Source organism: Cyclospora cayetanensis, unplaced genomic scaffold, assembly GCF_002999335.1.
Source record: "Cyclospora cayetanensis isolate NF1_C8 unplaced genomic scaffold, CcayRef3 CcayRef3_contig_44, whole genome shotgun sequence".
In the NCBI taxonomy this organism is placed as follows: Eukaryota; Apicomplexa; class Conoidasida; order Eucoccidiorida; family Eimeriidae; genus Cyclospora; species Cyclospora cayetanensis.
The window spans coordinates 153,605-175,743 of record NW_020312414.1 but is presented as its reverse complement, the minus strand read 5'-3'; the positions used below and the strand labels follow the sequence as shown (position 1 = coordinate 175,743).

The window sequence follows — 22,139 nt, the reverse complement described above, 5'->3', positions numbered from 1 at the left end:
TCCCCTGGAGGTGGGGCAGCCGACGCGCCTTCGCCTTCATGCACGTCCTTCCAGCCCCCACGCATTCGGTTGGACTCGTAGCGAACTCGGAAGGAAAGCAGCTCGGCTTCCATTTCGTGTCTTACCTTTCTTTTGCGATTTCCCTTTTGCTTTAGTCTTTTTTGTAGTAGAAGGACGGACACATGAGACGGCTCTTGCCCAGAGGTTCCCGAGACTCGAAGGCTGCTCAAGTAATTACTACCACCTAGAGCAGCCAGCACCCTCTACTTGTCCCAACTAACCCCACACCGAGCAGTTTCTTGGAGGGTCATCCGACAAAGCGCACAAAACACCGTCTGCCGACAGCTCTCTTCACACATTTGAGGCCGTGGCATTCCCAGTGCTGACTGCTGGGGTCGTCCCTTCGCCTTTCCACCGAGCATTCGCGCATGGACGCCGATGCCGCCGCAGCAACCGCGCCGTAGAATTTTTGCTGTCCAATCCACATCGTACTGACACGCTCTGTAGCCCTTACTTCCCCTGTTCCCGCAAGGGCCTTCTAGGTGCCCGATTTTCTACCCCTCCGCCTTAGCCCCTTCGCAGCGGTATCGTCTTCAACGACGATCCACACACGCCACGCTCTCCAGGCAGACTCTAGGGCATCCGAACTAGGATCAGAGCCTCCAAGAGAGAGCCTTTTTGAACCATCACAATGAAGCGAGGCCATGGTGCCGCGATCGGTGCGGGTGCCTTGGGAACTCTGGCTGCCTTTGTGGCCCCCCTACAGCAGGGGCTTCTGTGGGTATACTTCTTTCTGCTTGGCTCTCTTGTGTACGGCATTTGGTTCTGGGGAAGAGTTTTCAAGCACAATGCGGCTCCCCAGGTGACTGCCAAGCGGAAAAGGAGGGCCCCCCGCAGCAGCAGCAGCGGGCGAGGCAAGCTGCCATGCAAAGGCACCTCCACAGACGCTGCTGGGTATCCAGCTGTGGATCCCAATGCAAAGCCAGCAAGTCCCCGCGTGGCAGCACTTCATTGCAGGACGGAAAGTCACAGCAGAGGCAGTTCTGTTGCACGGGAGAGCGAGAATTCGGAGAGCTACCGCAGCGGCTCTGACGTTTCTGGGGTTTCTGAGGCGCATGCAACCTTGGGGCTTCCGCCTCCTACCACGCGGGAGGGAGAACTATGGGATGAGGGATCTTTCGATTCCGCGGATGAGGCGGACTCTGAGGCAGAGCAGGACTGCCTTTTGCCGGGGGCCGAACACCGCCGGCGCTTGCCGCGTCGTATGAGTTTTTCTTCACTGAATTTGGCTGTTGGGTGCTTTCCTCCGAGATCCAATGTGAAGCATCACGTGGTCTCCGCCTGCTTGTATGCCCAAAGCCTCCCGAGTACTCAAGCGGTGCAAAGGCTCGTCGAGACGCGGCTCCTGAAATTTCATAGATTCAGGCAAGATGCTGTTGGTGTTGGCGCAGTTTTGGCTTATGCGCTGTACGAGTGGTGATATCCTCGGTTACGAAATGCGGCTAAGGCCACCTGAGAGGCTTCTGCGGCTGCTCTTCTTGCTGCTGAGCTCGAGCGCCAGCGGAGCTATAGCGTGGCGTTAGAACGGCGATTGCTTCTGCTGCGTGTCAGTGGTACTAGAAGGGAAGGGGCGAATGGAGGGGAATAGAGGTGGGCATGGGAGCTTTTGCCGCTAAGACGTGGAAGGGCGTAGGGTCAGGAAGACTCTGAGTTTTGCCGATTGGGTGTGTGGTGCTCTGCGCTGTGGCCGCAGCAGCGTTCCCGTCGTCAGCTTTCTGTACCCTCGGTGGCGCGAGGTGTCTGTACACCCGGGGGCGCACGTGCGGCGGCTCCGGGTTCGCGGCATTGCGGAGCTCCACCTGTGCACCGAATGGATAATGTGCCAGCCGTGCGATCCGGAGCGTCCCAGGTGGCAGATTTGGCTCATAGAGAATACGGCCGTCCAGGCACAGCAGCGGGGGAATGATGACGAGGAGCAGTCGAGGGAGCTCGTTGAGGACTGGAATTCGGAGGATTATCGGACTCCAGAAGAGCGAGCAGGCGCTGAAAGCCGTGTCGGACTGAGGGGGGCTCCGAGGCACTGCATCATGATCCGGGCAGAGCACTGCATAGGGGACGGCATTTCGCTTATTGAGGTTAGCGCCCACCCAGCTGTTGTCGCTGGACGTGCTGGGGAAGCCGGCCCTCAAACCGGTGCAGTGTATCTGCAAAACTGTTCAGCCACTGCCCTTGCAGCCCTCCTGGCGCCTCCTCCCACGCTGTTCCATGAACGCCTCCTGCCAGTTCTGCTGTCTGTACACCTGCAGCTAGGCCTGCGGCTGCTGACGGACGCGCAAGGTTTGCCTCTCAATGAGTGGACAGAGCCACCGATCCTCAAGGGTCCTGCGACTGCGGCGGCGGAGCACCTTTGTCATCTTCCAAGTCCTACCGCTCATCTGCTGCGCTGGGTATGTTGGTTTCTGCCGATTTGCGATGAGTTTCCGAGAGTTGCCTCTCTCCACTGCAGCGTTGGTGGCAGCCACAGGATGTCTGTCGGGGAACGAGTGTCGGGTGTACGTGAGCGGCCCTAAGGGGAGGCCTTGGTGGTCGTACGTACATCCGCACGCGAGAAACCTGCAATACGCTACAATGGATGCTCGTGTGCAGAAAGTCTTATTTCCAGAAAAAAGCCCCAGTGTTACTCGGCCTCGCGAATGGTGTCTAGCGCCGCTTTTGCTGCCGCTGTTGTGTAGCCCCTGTTTTTCTTTGCCTAGTGCATGCAGCTTCCTACAGTCCGCGATGTGGCTTTGCGTCTCACGTGGACCGCCGCTGCTGTAGCACTCACCCCTGCACCTCTAGCTCCGATCCTTCTCGTGCTCGCTTCTGCCGTCTCAGACAAAAGTCCTCCTAAAGGCCCCTCGGCGTCTCGCAGAAGCTCTCTGGGTAGGCGCCTTGCTGTTTCGGGGGGCGCTGAGGACGATTGTTGCAGCCATCGTCAACAAACGCGATGCATGCACACCCATGACAGGATCCGCGGAGCACAGGAACAGGCTGCTATGGTGTGAGCGGGCTCAGGTATGCACTACGCCTTGCATGGGGCTGCTTTGTCTGTCGAAAGGCTTGCTTTTGTGTACTGCATGTAAGTAGTGCAAGTGCGCTTGGCTTGCTGACGCCTCGGAAGCGGTGTCTACGAACTTTCTGATGGCCGTTACTGCTGCCTGCACAAAGGGGCTGCTGCTGCGCTGCAGGTGGCCTCAGCGTCCCCCCTCAGTTTGCAGTTCGTGCGGGCTATCAAGAAAGAAGCGAACGCGACTCTCAATGATGTCTTTGTTGCCGCTTTTACTGGAGCTATGAAACGGTTAGGAGCTTTAGGCTGTTGCTGCCACCACTGCCACTGCTTCTCTCGCGCTGCTGGCTCCTTGTTGAGCCCTCTGTGTTGTCTACTTCATGGAGTCGTCTCCTTTTGTCTTTCTGCAGGTACTGTGAGCTGCAAGGCGATGAACAGTTCTCGCACGGCGCAGGCGTCACGCTGCCGAAGATGCTGGTGGCATGCGCCTTTTTCAGGTGAGGCTGGGCAGCATCGAGTTCTGTGTGTGTCGTGCTTTCGTGCCAAGGTCGGAGAATTCCTTCCTTCTAGAAATAATATATCCAGCCCGCCTGGCGTGTGCACCCTTTCGACTGATTTCGCATTACTTTTTAATCTGCTCTGTCTGCAGAGACACTTCTTTTGCGCTGCAGGCGGACGAAAGAGCTGCCAGATTCCTCTCAGCTGTTATTGCGTAACCGTTTTACCCTCACATCGCTGACACTGCCAGCTGACGCTGCAGATGCGCGGGAGAGGCTTAGCCGCGTTCAACAGGTCGGTGCCTTCCCCCCAGCACACCTCCCACAGGCATTAGCAGCAGCAAGGAAAAGCGAGTCGAGAGCACATAGCACGCGTGTGGGTCCCAGCGGATCTGCCGCGCGGCGTGCTTTGTCGTGTGTCTGTACGCTTGAAAAGGCGGCAGCCTTTCCTCATCTCTGTGTCCGGAAGACTTTTTGAGAAAGATGGCATGCGCTGCTCTCCCTGCAAGGGGCTACTGCAGTCAAGAGGGCCGCCTTCTTCGGCCATGTGTGTGTGTCTCTGTGTGTGTGTGTATGTCTGTGTATTACCCGTGTCTGTAGGCTACGACTTCCCTCAAGCGATCCCGACAACCAGCAGCAGACTTCCTCTGCCAGAAGGTTCTAGGGCAGTTGTTGCCGACGCCGCTGACTCGTCAAGCCGCGGAGGGCCTCTTTAGCACCCACAGTGTCGTGTTCTCTAACCTACCTGCCTACACTGTACGACATCTATCCCCTTGAGCCGCAGCACGCATCGTGTGGGAGGAGGGCAGCAAAGCAACACGAGGAACCGCAGAAATGCTCGCCAATAGCCTGACAACAACACACTTATTACGAGAAGCTTGTCCTTCATTTATTACGCTCGCTGGGCTCCAGGGCACGTGTCTTGGTGTTTCTCGTCTGTGCATCAACCGAAGCAGCCGCGCGAGATTTGAGCGCTGCGCGCTTTTTTCGATTGCGGCTGCTGCAGGCGCCCGTCCACTTTTGCGGCTGTAAGATTACTGAAGTCCAGGTGCTCTACCCCAATCTCATTCCACAAGTAAGGCCCCGCAGTAGTTGGGTGTATCCTTGCCCTGCTCGTGAAACTCGTCAAAGTTCTCGGTGGGAGAATTAAAAGATAAGACCTAGCCGACTTCTTTTTCTTGGTGCTGCGGCCCCTGCCATGGTGCTGTTTCGAGGTGTGCCCCTGCCTTCACAATATCCTTTGTCAGAAGACGCCGCTGCTTCTTTGAGCTCCCGTTGGTTGCTTATTGCGTTCCTGGCGCGTAGCCATAGGTCCCTTAATTTCGTTCTTCTTGACGGCTTGTGCTGCTTGGGGATCAGCAGTCCCGCCTTTGTTCAAGCAAACAAACGGTTTCATTCCTCTGGATAGCTGCGTTCGCCTTCCAGCCCACTGTCCCTCCGTATTTTTCAGCTGTCTCTGGGCTTTTTAGGTAGAAGTGGTGTCGTACGCTGGACGCATCTTCTTGTCTTTCGTGTACGATCCCTCGGTTGTAACGGAGGGGCACAAGATCCCTCATTTGTTTGCGGAGGTGGGCTTATTCGGCTTTCACGAACCCGCTTCCTCCCTCGTGTTGTCGCTGCCAATGAGGCTTTCTGCCGATCCATGAGGCCGCAGGGGCGCTATTTCTTCTACTCGTGGGTGTGGCTGCTCGCCTCAGGAGTTGCTTCGTCTGGCAGACGCTTATGGCGTCCGCAGACCTGAAGACGAGCACCAGCAAGAGGGGCAGGAAGACTTAATGAAAACAGCACAACAGGCTGCTAACGGATCCAGTAGCCCAAGCACAACCAATGGATCTTCAAATTCCAGCATCTAATGCAGCAACACGTCTAACGTTTTGGCGACCATTGTTTTGGGGCCCACGTGGATTTTAACCTAGCGTAGACTTCGACTGGAGAAAAGCTGTCTTTATACGGCATAGACTGCAATGTCCAGAGGGATCACACGCCTTTTCTCCAGAGCAGGATGCTGCTGCAGGAAGGATGTATTGGGAATTTTTCGCACTCTTTGTCTCTGGGCAAGGTCCAGGAAAACAGATGAGGCTTCTCCATACGGTAGCTGCTTACTGGCGGTGCCAGTGTCGGTGTCTCCGTGGCGCTGCTGTTTGCTCCCCTGCAAGCTGTACAGGCCCGCAAAAATCATGACTAAATCGCGTTCGGAGTGCCCTGCCGCTACCTATGAACTGTTGGCGGGTACTGCTGCCTCTGGTTCACCAGCTAAACGAGCTCGTGGATCTGGGGCGATGTCTCGTTGGATCTGCATTGACAACAGTTAGATTGTCTTTTGCGCCCCTCCATCTTCCCAATGCGATCCGTTAAGAGGCTCCAGCCAGCTCATAGCCCATGGGATCTGACTGCATGGTAAGCAACGAGCTGCCGTGAAGAGAGGTCACTTGAGTTCCCGCTGTCTCATCTGAGGGCTTGTAAGGACATGTACATGTAGTAAGGTGGCTCGATGCATCACAATAGGGCTCTTGTTTAGGAGGCATTTACCTGCAGTAAGAGTACATCAGCAGCTCTGTGCTGCTCTTTGTATTTTGCGTGTGCAGGGGTGCAATAGCCCACAGCTCACTCCCCGATGTATTTAAAGTGCCTCTCCAATTCCCCTTTAGGTCATAGGAGATAACGGGCGAAACAGGGAATATATTCTAATATCCTAGGAAATTTCTGGCCGAAGTGCTGGTGCCACATGCATGCTAGCATTTCGTGCTCAGCCTTTTGATTCACGTTGTTTGTACTGCTTGAGATTACACCAGACTTGCTGTAATAATGCCAAGAGCAGGAAAGCTAGAGCCGGAATCTTGGTAGGGGTAGTTCATTCCATACTGCGCATTGATTCTTTACAGCAAGGTACGCTCACGTTTTCTGGAGTGGTAGTTTACCTTGCAAGAAGGCTGACACTCTAGACATTGAGGGGAAGGTGGCGAGTACAGAGCAGATCGGGACAGCAACAACGGGGCGCAACAGACTGATGGTGTGCATGATCGAGGCGCTAAGCATAAGGACAAGTGCCAGCCATTCTTGGACATGGTAGAATGCGCGGCAGTCCTTAGTATAGAATGCTCTCACGCCACAAACCAAAACCTTTCGAAGGGTATGGCGAGCGCAGTGTTAAGAAGGAAGAAGCGTCTCAGGCTACCCCACTGGGGTTAACCGTGTTACACAGCGTGACTTGCAGTGGGGACATAAAAGGACGAATCGATACATGGTGAAAATGGCCGTTGAACAGATATTCAGCCAGTCAATGAGCTGAGCAGCTAGCGAGTTTAATGTCGATACTCTAGGCTCTACTGCCTGGCTAAGCGCTTGCGAAGATACACCCGTTTTATGGAGTTCCAAAACGGCTGAGTCACCTCTATGGAGCTATAAGATCACTTCTGGATCCTTTCAAGCAACAATAACTCCATAACTTCCGTCTATTAAAGTAATCTCTGGCTTTCTTGTCTCTTGTAGGGGATGTCGAGATCCTTTGGCGGGCGACCACACACGGGGGGTTGCTTAGCCCAACCAAAGCTATAATCCCATCATAATTATTCTTGATTGGTTATCGTCCCCGAATACGGTAGCAGGAAGATAGACGGCGCTGAGCGTAAGGGCTGTGTATGTTGTTGGCATTCATTCATTGTAACACACAGCCCCTGCTGGCCTTTCTTAAACCGGCATGTACTAGCTGCCACAGGGAGTGTCAAAGTCTAAACCGCCATGGCGTCGGTATCAACTAGGCATGCTGCTTCTATATTATTTAAGCAACAAAATGGCAACTTTCTCACTGGCCGGCAATAAATGTACACAATCATCCATTGCTGCATGCTATATGATCTACTGTAGTTTGAGTATTAGGCGAAAGTGGTATGTCATATTAGTGACAAGACCAATAACCGTCTCACTGAACACCCCTGATACATTACATCAATGATATTAACCCCATAATTTAACATTTTTCAAGGAATACAAGAGTGCACAACACGAAGAGTGGGTGCAGGGGTGGCTGCCGACTCACAAATTTCGCCTATTTCCAAGACTAAAATAGTAGAAGCTACAATAATGTTTATTTTCAATGCACTCGGTGTCTTCAACCTATGACCGGCCTGTCAGCAGAACTTATGGAATGTGTGCTTGCAGTGATACACGAATGCTACTGTGGCATTTTTACGTTTCGCCAAGACGGTTGCTACTGGGCAGGTGAAAACAAGGTGCTTGCTCCCCTTTATAGGCCCATTTGACTCGTTCCGTGAGTTCAACCTGGTGCTTTGTACGTATCGTGCTAGGATTGCTCTGTATGGATCTTATAGTAGAGGAGTCACCCTTTCTGTGCACATTGTGGTCTTTATTCTATTAATGTCTGTATCTGCCATTTGTAGAGTATTGTACTTGAGCAAGCATATCCCTAGCTAAATGAGGCTTAAAAACAAAAGTAAAATATTTTGCAAACAGGCGAATTCCCTCTAAATGCTGGCTTTCAGGATTGAATATCCAGTAGCTTCTTAGTGTATTTTGCAGCAGCTGTGCACATACATGCCTTCAAACGTATGACCAGCTTCGTGCTACAGAAGTAAAAGTTAGGTATTGCCCGACAGATATTATGACCTGACAATTTGCGGTCTACAAGCAAGGGTAGCGATACTCCGCGGTTGCCAGAGCACCATTTGCAGGCTCTGCTAAGGTTAGCAGGAAGGCTGTAGATGGTGGAAATTCCAGGGAACGTGAAGAGCTCAGTTAGGTATTTGAAAAGTACAAACAGCTCCAGCTCAAGCTAAGTGGTCATAGCCAAATCTGTTTTTACTCCTCGAAAACTTGAAGCGGCTCATCGCACTATTTCACTTTGTAAGAGAGCAGCCATATACAATACTGCCCAAGTCTTCAACTTTAGTACTTTAGGAGGCAAACACCGGATTCAAGGCACCTCTTTGAAAGATTTAATGACGATGCTACTGATAGCTAATATGCTTAATTTAACAACAGCCAGATGTCTCCAGTAATACAGATGTACACCCACAAAATGAGGTGCTAAGCCTTGCGAGATGTTAGAAGGGGACAAGTTACGCTGGCTAAGCTACACTGGAACATAATTATCTTTAACCTACTTGCTCTGTCTGTTGGCATATCTTGTTTGTTGCAAAGTACTTTCACCTTAATGCAAGGAGGCGCAATGTTGCATGCCTGTGCTCTTTTTACTCTGTGAAATTAGCTCTGAGTGCTCACAATGCCGAGCGGCTCCATTAGCGCGCACCGTGGCTGTCCCTCTCCCCTTACGTCGGGATCTAAGAGGTGTGGGGAATAAGAGGTGTGGGGAGGGGAAGGCGAGAGTTGTCCAGGACTACACTCCATAACTTTGCATTGTGGGGGGCAAATTTCTCTTGACGCAAACCTTGGATGTGGAGTTACAACAAACGTTTTAGCGACCCCACACCAAGCAAAGGATTCTGACTTGCCTTAAATAGTTGAGCACAATTCAGGGTGGCTTTCAAATGACCAGGGCGTGGAAAAGAGATAACGACGTAGGGCAACCGCATGTTTGCTGATCCCCGCTTGCCATATCTCCCGATCTTCATGCACGCATTGTCTGCCTTCTTCCCTTCCTATTGGCGCAGCTAGGTCAAACTCATGAGCAGAATCACAACAACTACAGTGGATATGCTGAGCAGAGCAAACAAGAAATTTTACTATCGTGGGTTCTCATTCTGGACGTAGTTCCCTCAAAAAAACCCTACTTTCAACGCACAGTCAACCACAAGGTGGGTCCTATACCACTATGCATCCATCCAAGCCATAATAAGTATGAAGAATAAAGCCATTGATGAGCAGAAGTATTGGCTAGGACGTGAACTTAGCGCAGAAAGAACGTATAAACGAGCATAACAGGATACGGCGCTGCCCTTGCATCCCCCATGCGGGGCTCAGCGTCTCTGATGTCTCAGTCCCCCTATGCCTCTACCAACTCAATTAATCCTTGCGGGTAGCCTTGTATAGCATAGCTGTTCTTGGGTCAGTTATATAAGCAACAATATCCACGAGGGAACTTGGTGTAGTGCAAAGTCGAGGGCGTTCTGGGGTAAGCCTAACGCCCAGCACACCTCCGGGCGATTATCATGTGGGGTACAATGGTCTCAGGAAAACGCCTACAAAGCTAAACTTTACGTGTCTAGGTAGAATTAATCATAATCACTACAAAATCAAAGCAATTGGAAAGTAGATAGCCGCCAGCAGCAGCCCCTCGTTGCCTTTATGCGGGTAGAGCAGAAAAGCCGCGCCGTCTCACCTGCCCGTCGGCGTTCCCCCGATACGTGTCTGAGCTCTGTTGTTGCCCTGAGCTGCTGTTCTGGGGTTTTTTTCGGCTTTTGCGCAGTTAATTTTCAGCGCATTTGTTCGTTCACTATTCATTTAGGAAGTGCAATTTCTTTGCATATTGCCAGTTGGGTCCGGGCGAGGCGCCGTGAGCTCACTTACTGATGCTGCTCCCCAAGATGGTGAAGTTTCGCGTGGCGCCATTTTTGCCAATCAGCTTCTTGGCTCTGGCTCTGTTTTTCGTGGCTTTCGGGGTATCTGGACATGAGGACCCAGAAGCAGACGAAAAAGGTAAGCCCTTGGATATGCCTTTTCCCCAACCCCCCCCGAGGCGTCTCGTGCTTACTCTGCCGGTTTGTTTGATTCAAAGTCGCATAATTGGTTGCCCAAATTAAGGCATTCGAGGGGTTTTAAAGGATATCTGGGGTAGTTATAGTGGAGTTGTCATGGCGTTGGATCCTGTACAACGATGGGAGCTTTCCTGCTCCCCGCGGCTTTCAGCGAGATCGCGATGTCTACAGTGTCTTTTCTGTTTTTACGAATGCAATACACGAGTTTGAAGCATAGGAAGTGGAAATAACATACGTCACAACTCTTCTTGGTGACTAGCCATCGGCGTTCTTTCGTTAAGTGATACCCCTGCTGGTCTGGTTGCCTTCTGCCCCACTCTCCGGAAAGGATCTCATGTGGCACCCTTCACCAATGTGGGATTTTTGAATTTTTCTCGCTTACCTGTCTGCAGTGAAGGATGTTGTCATTGGCATTGATCTCGGTACCACTTACTCGTGTGTGGGGGTGTACCGCCACGGAAGAGTTGATATTATTCCGAATGACCAAGGAAACCGCATTACTCCTAGCTACGTGTCTTTTTCCGATGATGAAAGGAAAATCGGGGAGGCTGCCAAGAACGACGCAGCCGATAACCCGTCAAATACCATTTTCGACGTGAAGCGCCTCATGGGGCGCCGTTTCAACGAGCCACAAGTGCAATCCGACATGAAACTGCTGCCTTATGAGATCATTAATAAAGATGGAAAGCCCTACATTAGAGTCAATGTTCAGGGCCAACAGAAGGAGCTTGCTCCAGAGGAGGTGTCTGCCATGGTGTTGGGCAAGATGAAGCAAGTGGCCGAGAACTATTTGGGAAGAGAAGTAAAAAATGCGGTTGTTACTGTTCCTGCATATTTCAATGATGCACAACGCCAAGCAACAAAGGACGCAGGCGCAATCGCGGGGCTTAATGTAATCCGTATCCTCAATGAGCCCACTGCGGCTGCTATTGCATATGGATTGGACAAGAAGGACGAGAAGACCATTTTGGTCTACGATCTTGGTGGTGGTACCTTCGATGTCTCTGTCTTGGTCATCGACAACGGCGTGTTCGAGGTCCACGCCACAGAAGGTAGCTCGTGACTAATTTTTCTCTTCCGTTAGGGAGTGTGGTTTGTGGACACCTGTATCCGTCATCAAGTGGCTGTACGCTTCGGTTTGCTATGTTCGTTTTAATGTATTCGTCTTCGTTTTATGTTTTCTAAACGCGCTCTTTATTCAGAGGGCTGTATGAAATCTCTAATAGAGTTGTGTTTTGTGGTCTAGGTGACACTCATCTTGGTGGTGAGGACTTTGACCAGCGTGTGATGGATTATTTCCTCAAGATAATTCAGAAGAAGTATAAGACGGATCTTAAGCAAAACAAGGGCGCCCTTCAGCAACTCAGAGGAGCAGTTGAACGGGCAAAGCGTGCCTTGTCGTCCTCTCACCAGGTTTGTTATCGCCCTAGAATGGCATAATTGCACGGATACAGACATACGACCCATGGATGTTACAGTGGCGCGACTTGGATTGCTCTCGCGTTGCGGTGTGCAATGAGTGTGGTGAGTGTGGCTTAGCGCCTCGGCAGTTGGTTTCGCTGTGTACTTAGGTCAACGTGGAAGTTGAGGGCCTCATCGACGGCCAGGACTTTTCCGAGACTCTGACTCGTGCAAAATTCGAGGAGCTCAATGCCGATTTGTTTCAGAATACTCTCAAGCCCGTCAAAAAGGTGCTTGAAGACGCTGATCTCAAAAAATCCCAGATTGACGAAATTGTCCTGGTTGGAGGTTCGACGCGTATCCCCAAGATTCAGCAGCTCATCAAGGACTTCTTTAACGGCAAAGAGCCCAACCGTGGCGTGAATCCGGATGAAGCTGTAGCCTATGGGGCCGCTGTACAGGCTGGTATTCTCTCCGGCGAGGGAACACAGGACATGGTCCTCCTTGACGTTACCCCTCTTACTTTGGGCATCGAGACTGCTGGCGGTGTCATGGCTAAGGTCATCAACAAGAACACAGTCATACCCACCAAAAAGACGCAGACATTCTCGACGTACTCTGACAACCAACCCGCGGTTCTTATACAGGTGAAAAGGGGTCTCGGTCTTGCAGCGGGCAAAGTGTCTCCCTTGCCTTGACGGGCTTTGGAGTCATCAAATCTGCATTTGGACTTGAGGGTTTGCTTCAATGTTTGTTTGATGCTGAAAAGCTCCCGGTGCTTGCAGTTGTGGCTGCTCTTCTTCCTGGGAACCGTTTTGTGTATGTGGCTATTTTTTGTTCAGGTTTACGAGGGTGAGCGCCCAATGACTAAGAATAACCACCTTCTTGGCAGATTTGAGCTTACCGGAATTCCCCCTGCTCCCCGGGGCGTTCCCCAGATCGACGTTACCTTTGACGTTGACAGGAATGGCATTTTGAATGTTAGTGCCGTCGATAAGGGTACTGGCAAGAAGGAGCACATCACCATCACAAATGACAAGGGCAGGTTAACACCAGAGGAGATAGAGCGGATGATTCACGATGCAGAGAAATTTGCAGACGAGGACAGGAAAGTCAAGGAGAGAGTTGACGGCCGCAACGCTCTAGAGGGTTATCTACACTCCATGAAATCTACTGTCGAAGACAAGGACAAGCTCGCCGATAAGATCGAAGACGACGACAAGAAGACGATCATGGACAAAATTACCGAGGCCAACGAATGGCTCGTTGCAAATCCCGAGGCTGACGGTGAGGAACTCCGCGACAAGCTCAAGGAAGTGGAAGGCGTGTGCAACCCTATCATTTCAAAGGTGTATGGTCAGACAGGTGGAGAATCCGATTCAGGGTATTCATCCTCCGATGATGACTATAGCAGCCATGATGAGCTATAAGTTATATAGGAGCACCAGAGACCCACGTTTTCTTTGACGGCACCGGCCCCTGCAATGCCATGTTCACATCTCTCTAGTGAGTGCGGATGTATCATCTATTTGGGGTTTATGGTTACAGAGGCCACGTGCCTGGTCTTTGTTCAATAGTTGCATGGCTCTGGCGGGTCCGTCCCCCACACGTCCACCTGGCGGCTCCATTTTTGACCCGTTGACGTCCGGAGTGCGCACGCATTTGGGCCTTTGGGACGCCGGCACTGGTGTGCGGTATAAACGTGGCAGTCTTTATGTCGGCTCTCAACATTTATTTCGACACCGTTGATCGAGGACCAGAGGGAGAAAGACGCCAGACAGCGACGCAAACACCAGTGGAGTACTATTTAGTAGTTACAATGGGTAGGGAGAGTGGCATATTCTGACAATTCTTTTGGTTGAGTCGCCTCAGATAGTTGGAGTGGCTCAACTGTTGTCGCGCGTTAGTGGCTGATTCGGCACTTGCTGCATGTGAAGATGGAAGGCACTCAATGGCACAGTGCAGTTGCAGGCGTAGAGCCACTTAATCATTAAATGCAACGCCTTCAGTCTGAACGAATGCAACTGATAAATGCAAAACAGGCTGTTCAATTTATTTTCAGCTGCTTACTTACGCGTGCATGCAACGTTTGATCCTCCCCTTATGTGGGAGTTAGGGCCGCGGCAGGCAAGGGTATCTTTTGAACGGCGAGGCGGGCAACGCGATAAAAGGAAGGCAGTGGAAGCGCTTCCTGTACAAATTTGTGATTTGTGCTTGGGGACCCCGTCTGCTTTGATGGGTGTCCATTGGATTTCGTAAAGCAGTTCCGCCCCTGGACACAACTCTGCGTCCTCGCCTGCTGGGATCACAGTCCAGTAGTTTCGGTTTTGCCCTCAATGCCAACCCAAGTTCTTGGAGAGTTGCAAACCCGTGTTGGCGGCATGTACACGGCCGGACCGTGGTATTACGTGAACAGCGGTCACACCGTTGGATGCACAACGCACTAAGCGAAGAGCTTTTGTAGCAGGCTACGTCTGGCACAAGTCACAGGACGCAGTATTCACATAAACGTAGCACCGTTCCGACCCTCAAATTCTGCACACATCGAATTGTTCCCGTCTGTATGGTACCTTCTCTGATGGTTACCACCAAGTCTTTGCTCAAAGATGGGTCCAGCCTATTGCTGCATTTCCTTGGCAGTTGCTTCACAAGGCTCTACGACACGGTACGCTGCGAGATGTCATGGCCTGAACCTGGTTTAACCCAAAGTGCCTTTGCGCAATATGATCTTGGTACAATGGATCTCGGACACCAGAGATTGCGGCCGTCTTCACTCTGCGCGCGTGTTCACCTGCGAAGCCGCACTTCGCCTTCTCCTTCTCTGGTTCCCCGACAAATTTGATGACGTTTTAGCTGGGATTGACGCACCAGGTGAAGCAGATGTAGAACTGTCCTCGTTTGAGTCCATTTCCTGTGAGATGATTGGTCATTCTCCACTTGCGCTGGTTGCATCTTTGAGGGCGCAGATTGCAAATGCAACCGTGCTGTGTCTAAGGACTTTTGCAGTTTTACCCCAGAGGTTCTCAATCGCGACTGGCGGTGGAACGACGAACTTCTTAAGAGCGCAGTAACGGGATCCAACTTTACAGCTGTTGAAGGCGTCGCGTACCAAGGGCATAAATGTATGCAACTCCATCGCGAAACCTGCAGTATAATTATGCTCACTCTCACAACCCCCGTTTAGTCAATTCGTGTCAATATAGCTAAGGGAAACGTTGGGGCTAGTCAGCGGTCAGCCAGCACGCTGCCTTTGTAGTGCATCGTATATCCGTGTAAAGTAATTACCGTGGTGTGCGCGGAAACGCACTTCCAGGGTACCCACGCTTAAATTCCACACAAAAAGCGCAAATAATACGAAATTTCGGTGCTAAAGTAGCAAGGTGGAACGTTTTCATCACCGCCTCAGGGAATAGCGACCGACCTGTAACGTGAGATGCGTTTGCTCCACAGTCTGTGGCGGCAGTTGTCGCCGTGTTGACAGATTGCGAAGTACCCACACGACCGACGCTTGAAGCCGTGAACAAATTGTGTAGATCTAAAAGGGCAAGAACACACAATCGATGCCCCCTTTTATATATCACTAATCCTGCTCTGGCTGGGCCTTCGCTGCTTGATACTTGCAGTGAAGGGAAAACGAGCCATAGAAGGAATGCCTCTTGAGTCGGTGTCAGAAAAGATGAGTGACCGAAAATTTGTGCTGCCGCATCCCTGACACAACAATTTGGTGCAGTCCACGTACCTGGCAGATCGCCATTCGCGCAGGCTGCAAAAAAAAGATGATGAGCTCTTATTTGGTCTGCAGTGGCGGTGTCCTCGAAGCGACACTCCTTAGCTCCTGCGAGAGCAACCAGCCGTCGAGCAGCCTATACTGCGTTCACATATTAGTCTTCTTGATGGGAAAGAAAGTGAAAAGATAACCAATTAAATAGAACAAGAGCTTGGAATGTCGAGCTCTGCTTCAAATAGTCAACCTGATTTAGTACTGTGTAACGCGAGAAACTGCACTGGAAAACTAACCTGAGGAGCAGTGAGAGACAAAAATGGTTGACAAGCCGTTTCTGTTGTACAAGAAGCTCATTTGCATTCCGAACAGAATCTCCTTACCCTGACTGCACCCAACCGTTGTATCTGGCTGCAGCAGCACAAAGTCCCGGCAGCCCATCTTTGAAGAGACTGATTCAAGAGATATTCCCCATGCGTGTTTCTGTCTTTCCACCAACCAGGCAGTGCACCAATGTTGACATCCAGGTGTAAGGCAAAATATTTTACAGACTTGCCTTAGGGTCCACTGAGCTGAAAGTCTCCAAGGAATCGATTGCTTTCTCCCCGCAAACAGCCCAGATCCGCATGTCACTCTGGGCTGTGTGCTTCGCATTAGGTCCCTCGCAGCGGTGACTGCAAACAGCCGCAGCCAAACATGCAAAAAGTACCGTCAAAGTCTGAGATGGCTCTGTTTGAAGGCGGGATACACATGCTCAGGCGGTCGCACAAGTTTGAACCCTATCTTATTCTGGCGATAGTGAGTATCGCTATCAAGGGTTGTACATTAGCTTTACATGCTCCAAATAATGCCTTCTGTCTATCTCTGCCAACGTTTTATGGTCCTGATTCCCTCCCGCCATGCTGTGCATAGACCTCACGATTTCCCTCTAAAGGTCGCTGCTTGCATTAAGCGAGGCAGCATCTTTGTATACAAATAGCTTTAGCAGTGCACCAAATATGCTCACTTGCCGATCTGACAAGCCTTTATATCAAAGGCAGCACCAGCGTTGTCCATGTTCAAAAGTGCTGCAAAGCCGAATAGAATTTGCTTCCCCCGTGGGCAATCTACAAAACCTGGTGCTGGACCCGCCCAAGTTACTGTTGTACTTTCACGCAGCTGAGAAGAAGGCATAGCGAGACACATAAGCAACGCACAAGTTGCAGATTCTGCCTAGTCACAATCCATTATTTTCATGCGCACTTCAATGAGGGACCAAGCCTACACCTTTAGCTGTCATAATAACAAGAGAGCCTTCTACTGAATACAACCTTGGAAAGAGCAACCAAATTTGATCACATACACTAGGCAAAATCCACTGACACTGCAAATCTATCAGCCTGGATTTCAGCAAGATTCAATGGATACAGCAGCCTCACAACCGACTTGAAAAGGTGTGGAGGGTGAAGACTAATTGGCTCACTGTTTCTTTTATAGAACGTTGTGAACCTGCCAACACTTGAAGCTCTTCCTTGCTGATCCCAAACACTCTTGAGTAAAAGAAGACAGCGTTAGAATAGGCAGGATGGAGGTGCTCCGGCAGAACACGTGTCAGCGGCTGCAATTGGTATTGTACCTGATAATGAAAAACCCGCAAAGTCGCCAGATTCTACTGCGTCTCCGAAAGGGAGCACACACAGGACTCTTAGCTTCAACGCAAGAATAAACTAATGCATCTTAGGGCAATTATGCTATACTGGTGTTTCTATATGGTTGGACACAGTAGCAGATGTTGCTTACTGGCATGGGCAAGACAGCCACAGACTTCGCCCAGTCCGAAAGTTCCTGAGGGTTTGTTGGATCTTTAGGTGGGCGCCCACCAACAGCGTGTGTCATAGAAGAGGTGACAAGTGATGTATTGGTATCCTTATTCGAAGAATCTCGGTACGCGGAAGCGTCTGCCCTGCAAAGTCGCAGCCCCAAAGCGCCACATCAGTTCTCGCGAGTAAAATTCCATTATTTCGATGCGGTGAGTATTGCATTTGGGTAAACTTAGCCTCGACTTTCAGTGCAAAAGCATTAATTAGCAAGCCCAACAAATTGTTTGAAGAGAGAGAGCAAAATGGGAATGCTATACTACATCACGAACATCTGAATAACCATCAGCCATGGTTAGCTTGCGTACACAAGTAGCACCTAACCAGTATTTGAATGGGCTTTAATTATACTCGAGATGTTTTGCTAACAGAATAAAGCTTAAATAGGTATGCATTTCACCAAGGTTGAAGCATCACAGATCGACGCACGGGGGAACTCGCTGGCTGTCTGAATCGGTCTCATGCCGGTAGCAATTAACTGTGCGCGTCAACTAGTTGAAGCTAACATACGTAAGAATGGTTTTAAGAGCCGTTTCAGCCGATCCGCTACCCTTCAGGGCCCGATTGTTAAGAGCTTCAGCTTGCTCCTTTGAAACGCGCAGCTGCTTGGTGACCTTTCCCCCTGCACACATCGCACACTCCACCGTAGTAGTTGTTAAGATCAGCAGGCGCTGGACAGTTTGCATAAGGAACTTGTCAAACGTTTCCACCGTTTGAATAGTCAACGCATAGCTAAAAGTGTAACTCTCTGAAAAAAAGTACACTTTTTGTAAACTCTCTTTACATAGAGGCCAGAAGAATGACGGGCTGTCTTACCAAGTTTTATATTTGTGGTAACATGCGTGCCAAAGTCATTAAAGAACTCCATCCATCGCATGATAGAATGGTCCGCACACGCTGGAGACTGGCGGTTCTTCTTAAATACATCTGGAGTGCAGTTGCTGCCCTCCGCAGTGCTGGGGAAAGCGGATGGCAGGTTTTCGATTGCCTTTCGGAACGGGTCAGTTAGCGTGCTGCAGACCGAAAGCCAGTATCCAAGAAACAATGATACATTGTGTACCGGCTTGGCGTGAGGCCCAAGAAGTAATACTTCCAGGCTGCATTTTTTGAGCATGACTCGGGCCTTGATAGTCCATATAATTATGGTACTTCTGTGCTTCAAAGTCCCCAACTCTGCACCCCTAGATCGGATAGTCAGCCAAGCAGACCACTCACCTGCTGGAATCGCTGACGAGAGCAAGTCCAGCTTCGTATCTAAAACAATACGCCCTCATCATAAAGGTTTTTGTTTGCTTGCGCTGCGACTCGTCTGCCAGCAGGCGGAAGTTGAAACTGCCGCTAAAAGGCAAAAATGGGACGGACACGTCTGTTGAAGCGTCGGCAGCCAAATCTGTCACGTAGTCCTTGAGGCTTTCTATCTCTTCCACCTGAACAGCACCCCGTGATGGCAGAAACAAAAGCAAAAAACAACCCCAAACAGTGAAACCCAAAGGGTGGCGGCACACAGTCGGATAAGATATCGTCAATCAGTTTGATTTGGCGAGGAAGTTCATTTTTTCCGTTAAATCAAAGCTACACAAGGTGGAGAGAAACAGAATAGTACAAAAAATATTGCTATTCTATAAGCCAGGTTCAGCGTGAGATGAGAAATCCATGTACAGGATGAAACTATGCAAACGAAATACTTTCAGTCACATCATGTGCCAACGGTTTCCGCTCACATTTTCGGCTTTTTGACAGGAGACATATGGCCTGATAAATGCACCTTTGGGCTGCAGTGTTGTTAGATCCGAAGAAACTCCTTCCCTGTCATGACCCCAGTCAAATGCAATAACGGGTGCTCTGAATCCTGGGTCACCGGGTGAGTGCTCATCCCCCAGTGGATTTCCCATCACCATATCGTAGCCGGAGCCAAGGAAGCCTGCACGTTGTCCAGCGGCACCAAGAATATATATAATTTGGAGAACAGAAACGTGGATCTACAGAACTGCTCCTTAGAAGGAGCCACAGTTCCGCGATAGCACACGGATGCATCTATTTCGCGGGACTACGTTGATCATTGTTGCGGCTAACGACCTCAGTAGAAGGCATGGTGGTCGGGGTGTACAAAGAAGAGCTGGCATTCTGGCAAGGATAGGCATACCGATTCCTGGGATGGTGTCTACCGCCTGCTGATAGATATCGTCGTCACTTTGTATGGACAGCCCCTGGCGTTCAATAGGATCTTCAATGTTGCCGTCCCTTTTCTCCCCAATCCATGCTAAAAAAATGCAGACAATCCACCAAGTAAAACAAGAAGCAGAATCACGCAGGCCTTTTCTCCCCATGACCCCAACAGCTTCTTTCAGGAGAGACAGACAAGGGCAAGAAGTAGCTTGAAGGCAGGGGTTATGATGACCCACTTCTATCTTTGCCGAAGCTCTCGAAGCCCGTGGAATTGTTTGCCAACTTGCGACGATCGCCGGCATTCTGCAGAGAGGAATTGCACAAAAAACCTCTTACGACAAGCGCTAGCACCAGAACACGGCAGAAATCCCAGCAAATCGTCTCCCCTCCATACCCACTCAGACTCTTTCAGCACACCATTTAGCCTGAATTGTCCTCCAAGTCTTTTCGCTGGAAAGTTTTGTTAGGAGCTGCAATTCCGCAGATCTTCCTTGTTCAACAGAGGCACTTTGTTCGCAAAGAACTACAGCACTGGATGACGCTGGATCCCGAGTTATCAGTAGTTGCTGCGTTTTAGCTGAGTTCCACACCCCGCTCGGGCTGCGAACGGCCCCCCTGTCCCTACCTTGTCAAGGCGCTTTCCTGTATTCCCTGCTCTTTCTGCAAGTCGCTTGATCTTGCTAGAGCTAGCCGTTTTTCTATCTTGGCCACCGTAGTCCTCATCGCTCCTCTCGTCGTCGTCGTTCTCATCTTCACTCCTTCTGTAGTGCTCAAAGTCCGTTTCCGACTCGAAGTCCGACTCGGAGTCTGAATCCGAGTCCCAGTCATCTTTTGCTGGCTGTCTACTACTTGGAAAGTCATCTTCTTCATCCGCGCTATCATACATTTTAAAGAAAGCCGTTTGTTCGCTGGGACCAACCTCCAAGGGCCCTGGTGCCGTTGCCTCTTCCCTTCCCTCTACCCCGATCGCGGTCTCAGCAGTGCTGGTGCCTTTGGTTCGTTCCAGAGAAGACGCTTCTAAAGAACTGATCGGTAGTAATTTACCCTGATTTTCTCCGAGAGTTAAGGGCTGAGCTGCTTTGCTGCTGCCAGGGGCCAGAGGTGCACTTGCCACGGATTCTTCAGTTGACCTGCTTGGCTGTTCGTGCTCGGGGGCCAAGGACGTAGGCACATACGTCGTGTCAGAAAGCCTTAGGCCAAGAGCTGGGAATATCCAGCTCATGCATAATACAGAAAGGGTTATCCCCAGCAGGACAAGACGAAAATGACATCGCATTTTCTTGAGAGGGTCCTAGTGGTCAACTACAGATGGACGGGGAGAAGTGGGGTGCCCCTAGAACCCGCTATGATGATACTCACTAGATAATTTGTTTTTTAGATGCTAGGTACCCCTCAACCGAGAAGACAGAACGACTGTTCGTAGAGCCACCGCGGCGGTAGCTGACCAGTACTCTTGAGGCAACGAGCGGGAACGCTGGCCAAAACGTGCCTAATTGCTCTTTCCGTACCCTCCAAAAAGCACCCACGGATAAGTATAATACTTTGGAGGATCTTATCCTGCTCGGAGTCGCCGCCAGGGAGTGTAGGGAGAACCTGTGATGTTGAGGAACTCGATGCGCGACCGGCCCCACACACGCTCACGGTACAGCTGTCCCCCAGGGCCTTCTAACCATTCCTCCAGTGACCCTGCAAAAAACATGAAATTTCATGTTTGCATTAAGTTGTGGGCAGCAATGTAGATTTGCAGTGCAGAAGATACTAAGAAGTTAAGTAGACGCAGCCCATCATCTAGCCCACTGGACTTGTAGAGCAAAGGGGTCCATTCCACTTCGAATGGCAATTCGATGATTTTCAAGTTCTTTGCAAAGTAGGAAATAATCTTCTATCAATAATATGCTTGCATCCAGGCTTCGTCCTATGCTGTACATCGTGCGCAGTACGATGGTGATCAGGACTCAAAGGGATGATGCAGCGTAAAGCCCGCAGGGTCTTCCCCGCATCAGCAAAATAGCCGACAGAGCTATTGTTCTGCTGGATGTAAGCACATTTCTAGCTGTAGCCTTCATATGTACAGCTTCAATGGTACTGTACGGAAGCGGCTTAAGACCTGAGGAATTCGTTCCATCATCTCCAGCGGCACGGTCTTGTTGTCCTGTTTCCAGCAAGACATTTGATCTTAACACGAATGCTTGACAATTTTGGGCAAGGAACAGTCAAAAATATGCTTTACTGACGCGCTGCTTGTCAATAGCTATAGGCTGTCGGAAGCGCTTGCTGCAGTGCAAGGAACGCACGTCCCCACAATGCTGCACTCCTCTCAAGTGTTCAAAGGATTAAGCTCATAGTCGATCTTACCAAACACATACGAATTATTGTGGGGATTCTAGTATGCCCTACGCACTTAAAGCGCTACGCGCATTTGGGGAAGCTAAGCAGGAGTGTGGCTAATCGTATACTGTAGCGCTCCATATAAGCTATCATCAGTGCGACACTAAATTTCAGGATAAGAACACGCTTAAAATGAAGCTATTTTCTTATAGGAATTGCATCCTTATCCTGCCGGCGTCTCCGACGGTTCCCGACATGACGGGAGAGAAAGCTGAGGTATGTGTAGTTTCTCCTAGGCACCCGGATCATGGAAAGCTAGTTGCACGTAGCATCTTGGGCACAGACACACAAACGCTTGTTCTACTGGCTTTTAAAGCCTAGCATGCCACTAGCCGGAGCCTCCCCGTCTATTATCACCAGCACACCAAGCCATGCCGCCAAACGATGTGGCGC

General features: G+C 50.5%; 3 protein-coding genes across 3 annotated transcripts; 2 read left to right on the top strand and 1 right to left on the bottom strand.

Annotated features, from left to right (window-relative positions):
* Positions 1-691: 691 nt before the first annotated feature.
* LOC34619279 lies at positions 692-5,396 on the top strand. Its single transcript, XM_026334541.1, has 11 exons — positions 692-1,425; positions 1,754-2,135; positions 2,307-2,447; positions 2,875-3,054; positions 3,228-3,337; positions 3,457-3,543; positions 3,718-3,838; positions 4,144-4,299; positions 4,550-4,618; positions 5,013-5,111; positions 5,241-5,396. The coding sequence occupies exons 1-11, from the start codon at positions 692-694 to the stop codon at positions 5,394-5,396; spliced, it is 2,235 nt and encodes a 744-aa protein (XP_026190326.1).
* Positions 5,397-10,602: 5,206 nt separating this feature from the next.
* On the top strand, positions 10,603-13,045 carry LOC34619280 (endoplasmic reticulum chaperone BiP). Its single transcript, XM_026334552.1, has 4 exons — positions 10,603-11,266; positions 11,461-11,627; positions 11,786-12,262; positions 12,458-13,045. Exons 1-4 carry the CDS (start codon positions 10,822-10,824, stop codon positions 13,043-13,045), a joined length of 1,677 nt encoding a protein of 558 aa, XP_026190337.1. The 5' UTR covers positions 10,603-10,821.
* Positions 13,046-14,541: 1,496 nt separating this feature from the next.
* Positions 14,542-19,660, bottom strand: LOC113146615. The gene is made up of 13 exons (XM_026334540.1): positions 19,336-19,660; positions 18,914-19,113; positions 18,408-18,619; positions 18,009-18,205; positions 17,703-17,814; positions 17,116-17,278; positions 16,799-16,951; positions 16,343-16,494; positions 15,893-16,010; positions 15,633-15,747; positions 15,355-15,450; positions 15,037-15,150; positions 14,542-14,759 (listed from the first exon to the last, which is right to left on the bottom strand). The coding sequence occupies exons 1-13, from the start codon at positions 19,658-19,660 to the stop codon at positions 14,542-14,544; spliced, it is 2,175 nt and encodes a 724-aa protein (XP_026190325.1).
* Positions 19,661-22,139: the final 2,479 nt, after the last annotated feature.

Coding starts and splice junctions, on each gene's coding strand:
- LOC34619279 (XM_026334541.1), top strand. CDS start 692: ATGAAGCGAGGCCATGGTGCCGCGATCGGTGCGGGTGCCTTGGGAACT. Junction 2,136..2,306: donor ACGGCATTTCGCTTATTGAG/GTTAGCGCCCAC, acceptor GTACACCTGCAG/CTAGGCCTGCGGCTGCTGAC. Junction 3,839..4,143: donor GGCTTAGCCGCGTTCAACAG/GTCGGTGCCTTC, acceptor CCGTGTCTGTAG/GCTACGACTTCCCTCAAGCG.
- LOC34619280 (XM_026334552.1), top strand. CDS start 10,822: ATGGGGCGCCGTTTCAACGAGCCACAAGTGCAATCCGACATGAAACTG. Junction 11,267..11,460: donor CGAGGTCCACGCCACAGAAG/GTAGCTCGTGAC, acceptor TTTGTGGTCTAG/GTGACACTCATCTTGGTGGT. Junction 12,263..12,457: donor AACCCGCGGTTCTTATACAG/GTGAAAAGGGGT, acceptor TTTTTTGTTCAG/GTTTACGAGGGTGAGCGCCC.
- LOC113146615 (XM_026334540.1), bottom strand. CDS start 19,660: ATGCCGGCGATCGTCGCAAGTTGGCAAACAATTCCACGGGCTTCGAGA. Junction 16,495..16,798: donor AACGTTCTATAAAAGAAACA/GTGAGCCAATTA, acceptor CCTTCTTCTCAG/CTGCGTGAAAGTACAACAGT. Junction 15,451..15,632: donor TGTCTCTCACTGCTCCTCAG/GTTAGTTTTCCA, acceptor TTGCTCTCGCAG/GAGCTAAGGAGTGTCGCTTC.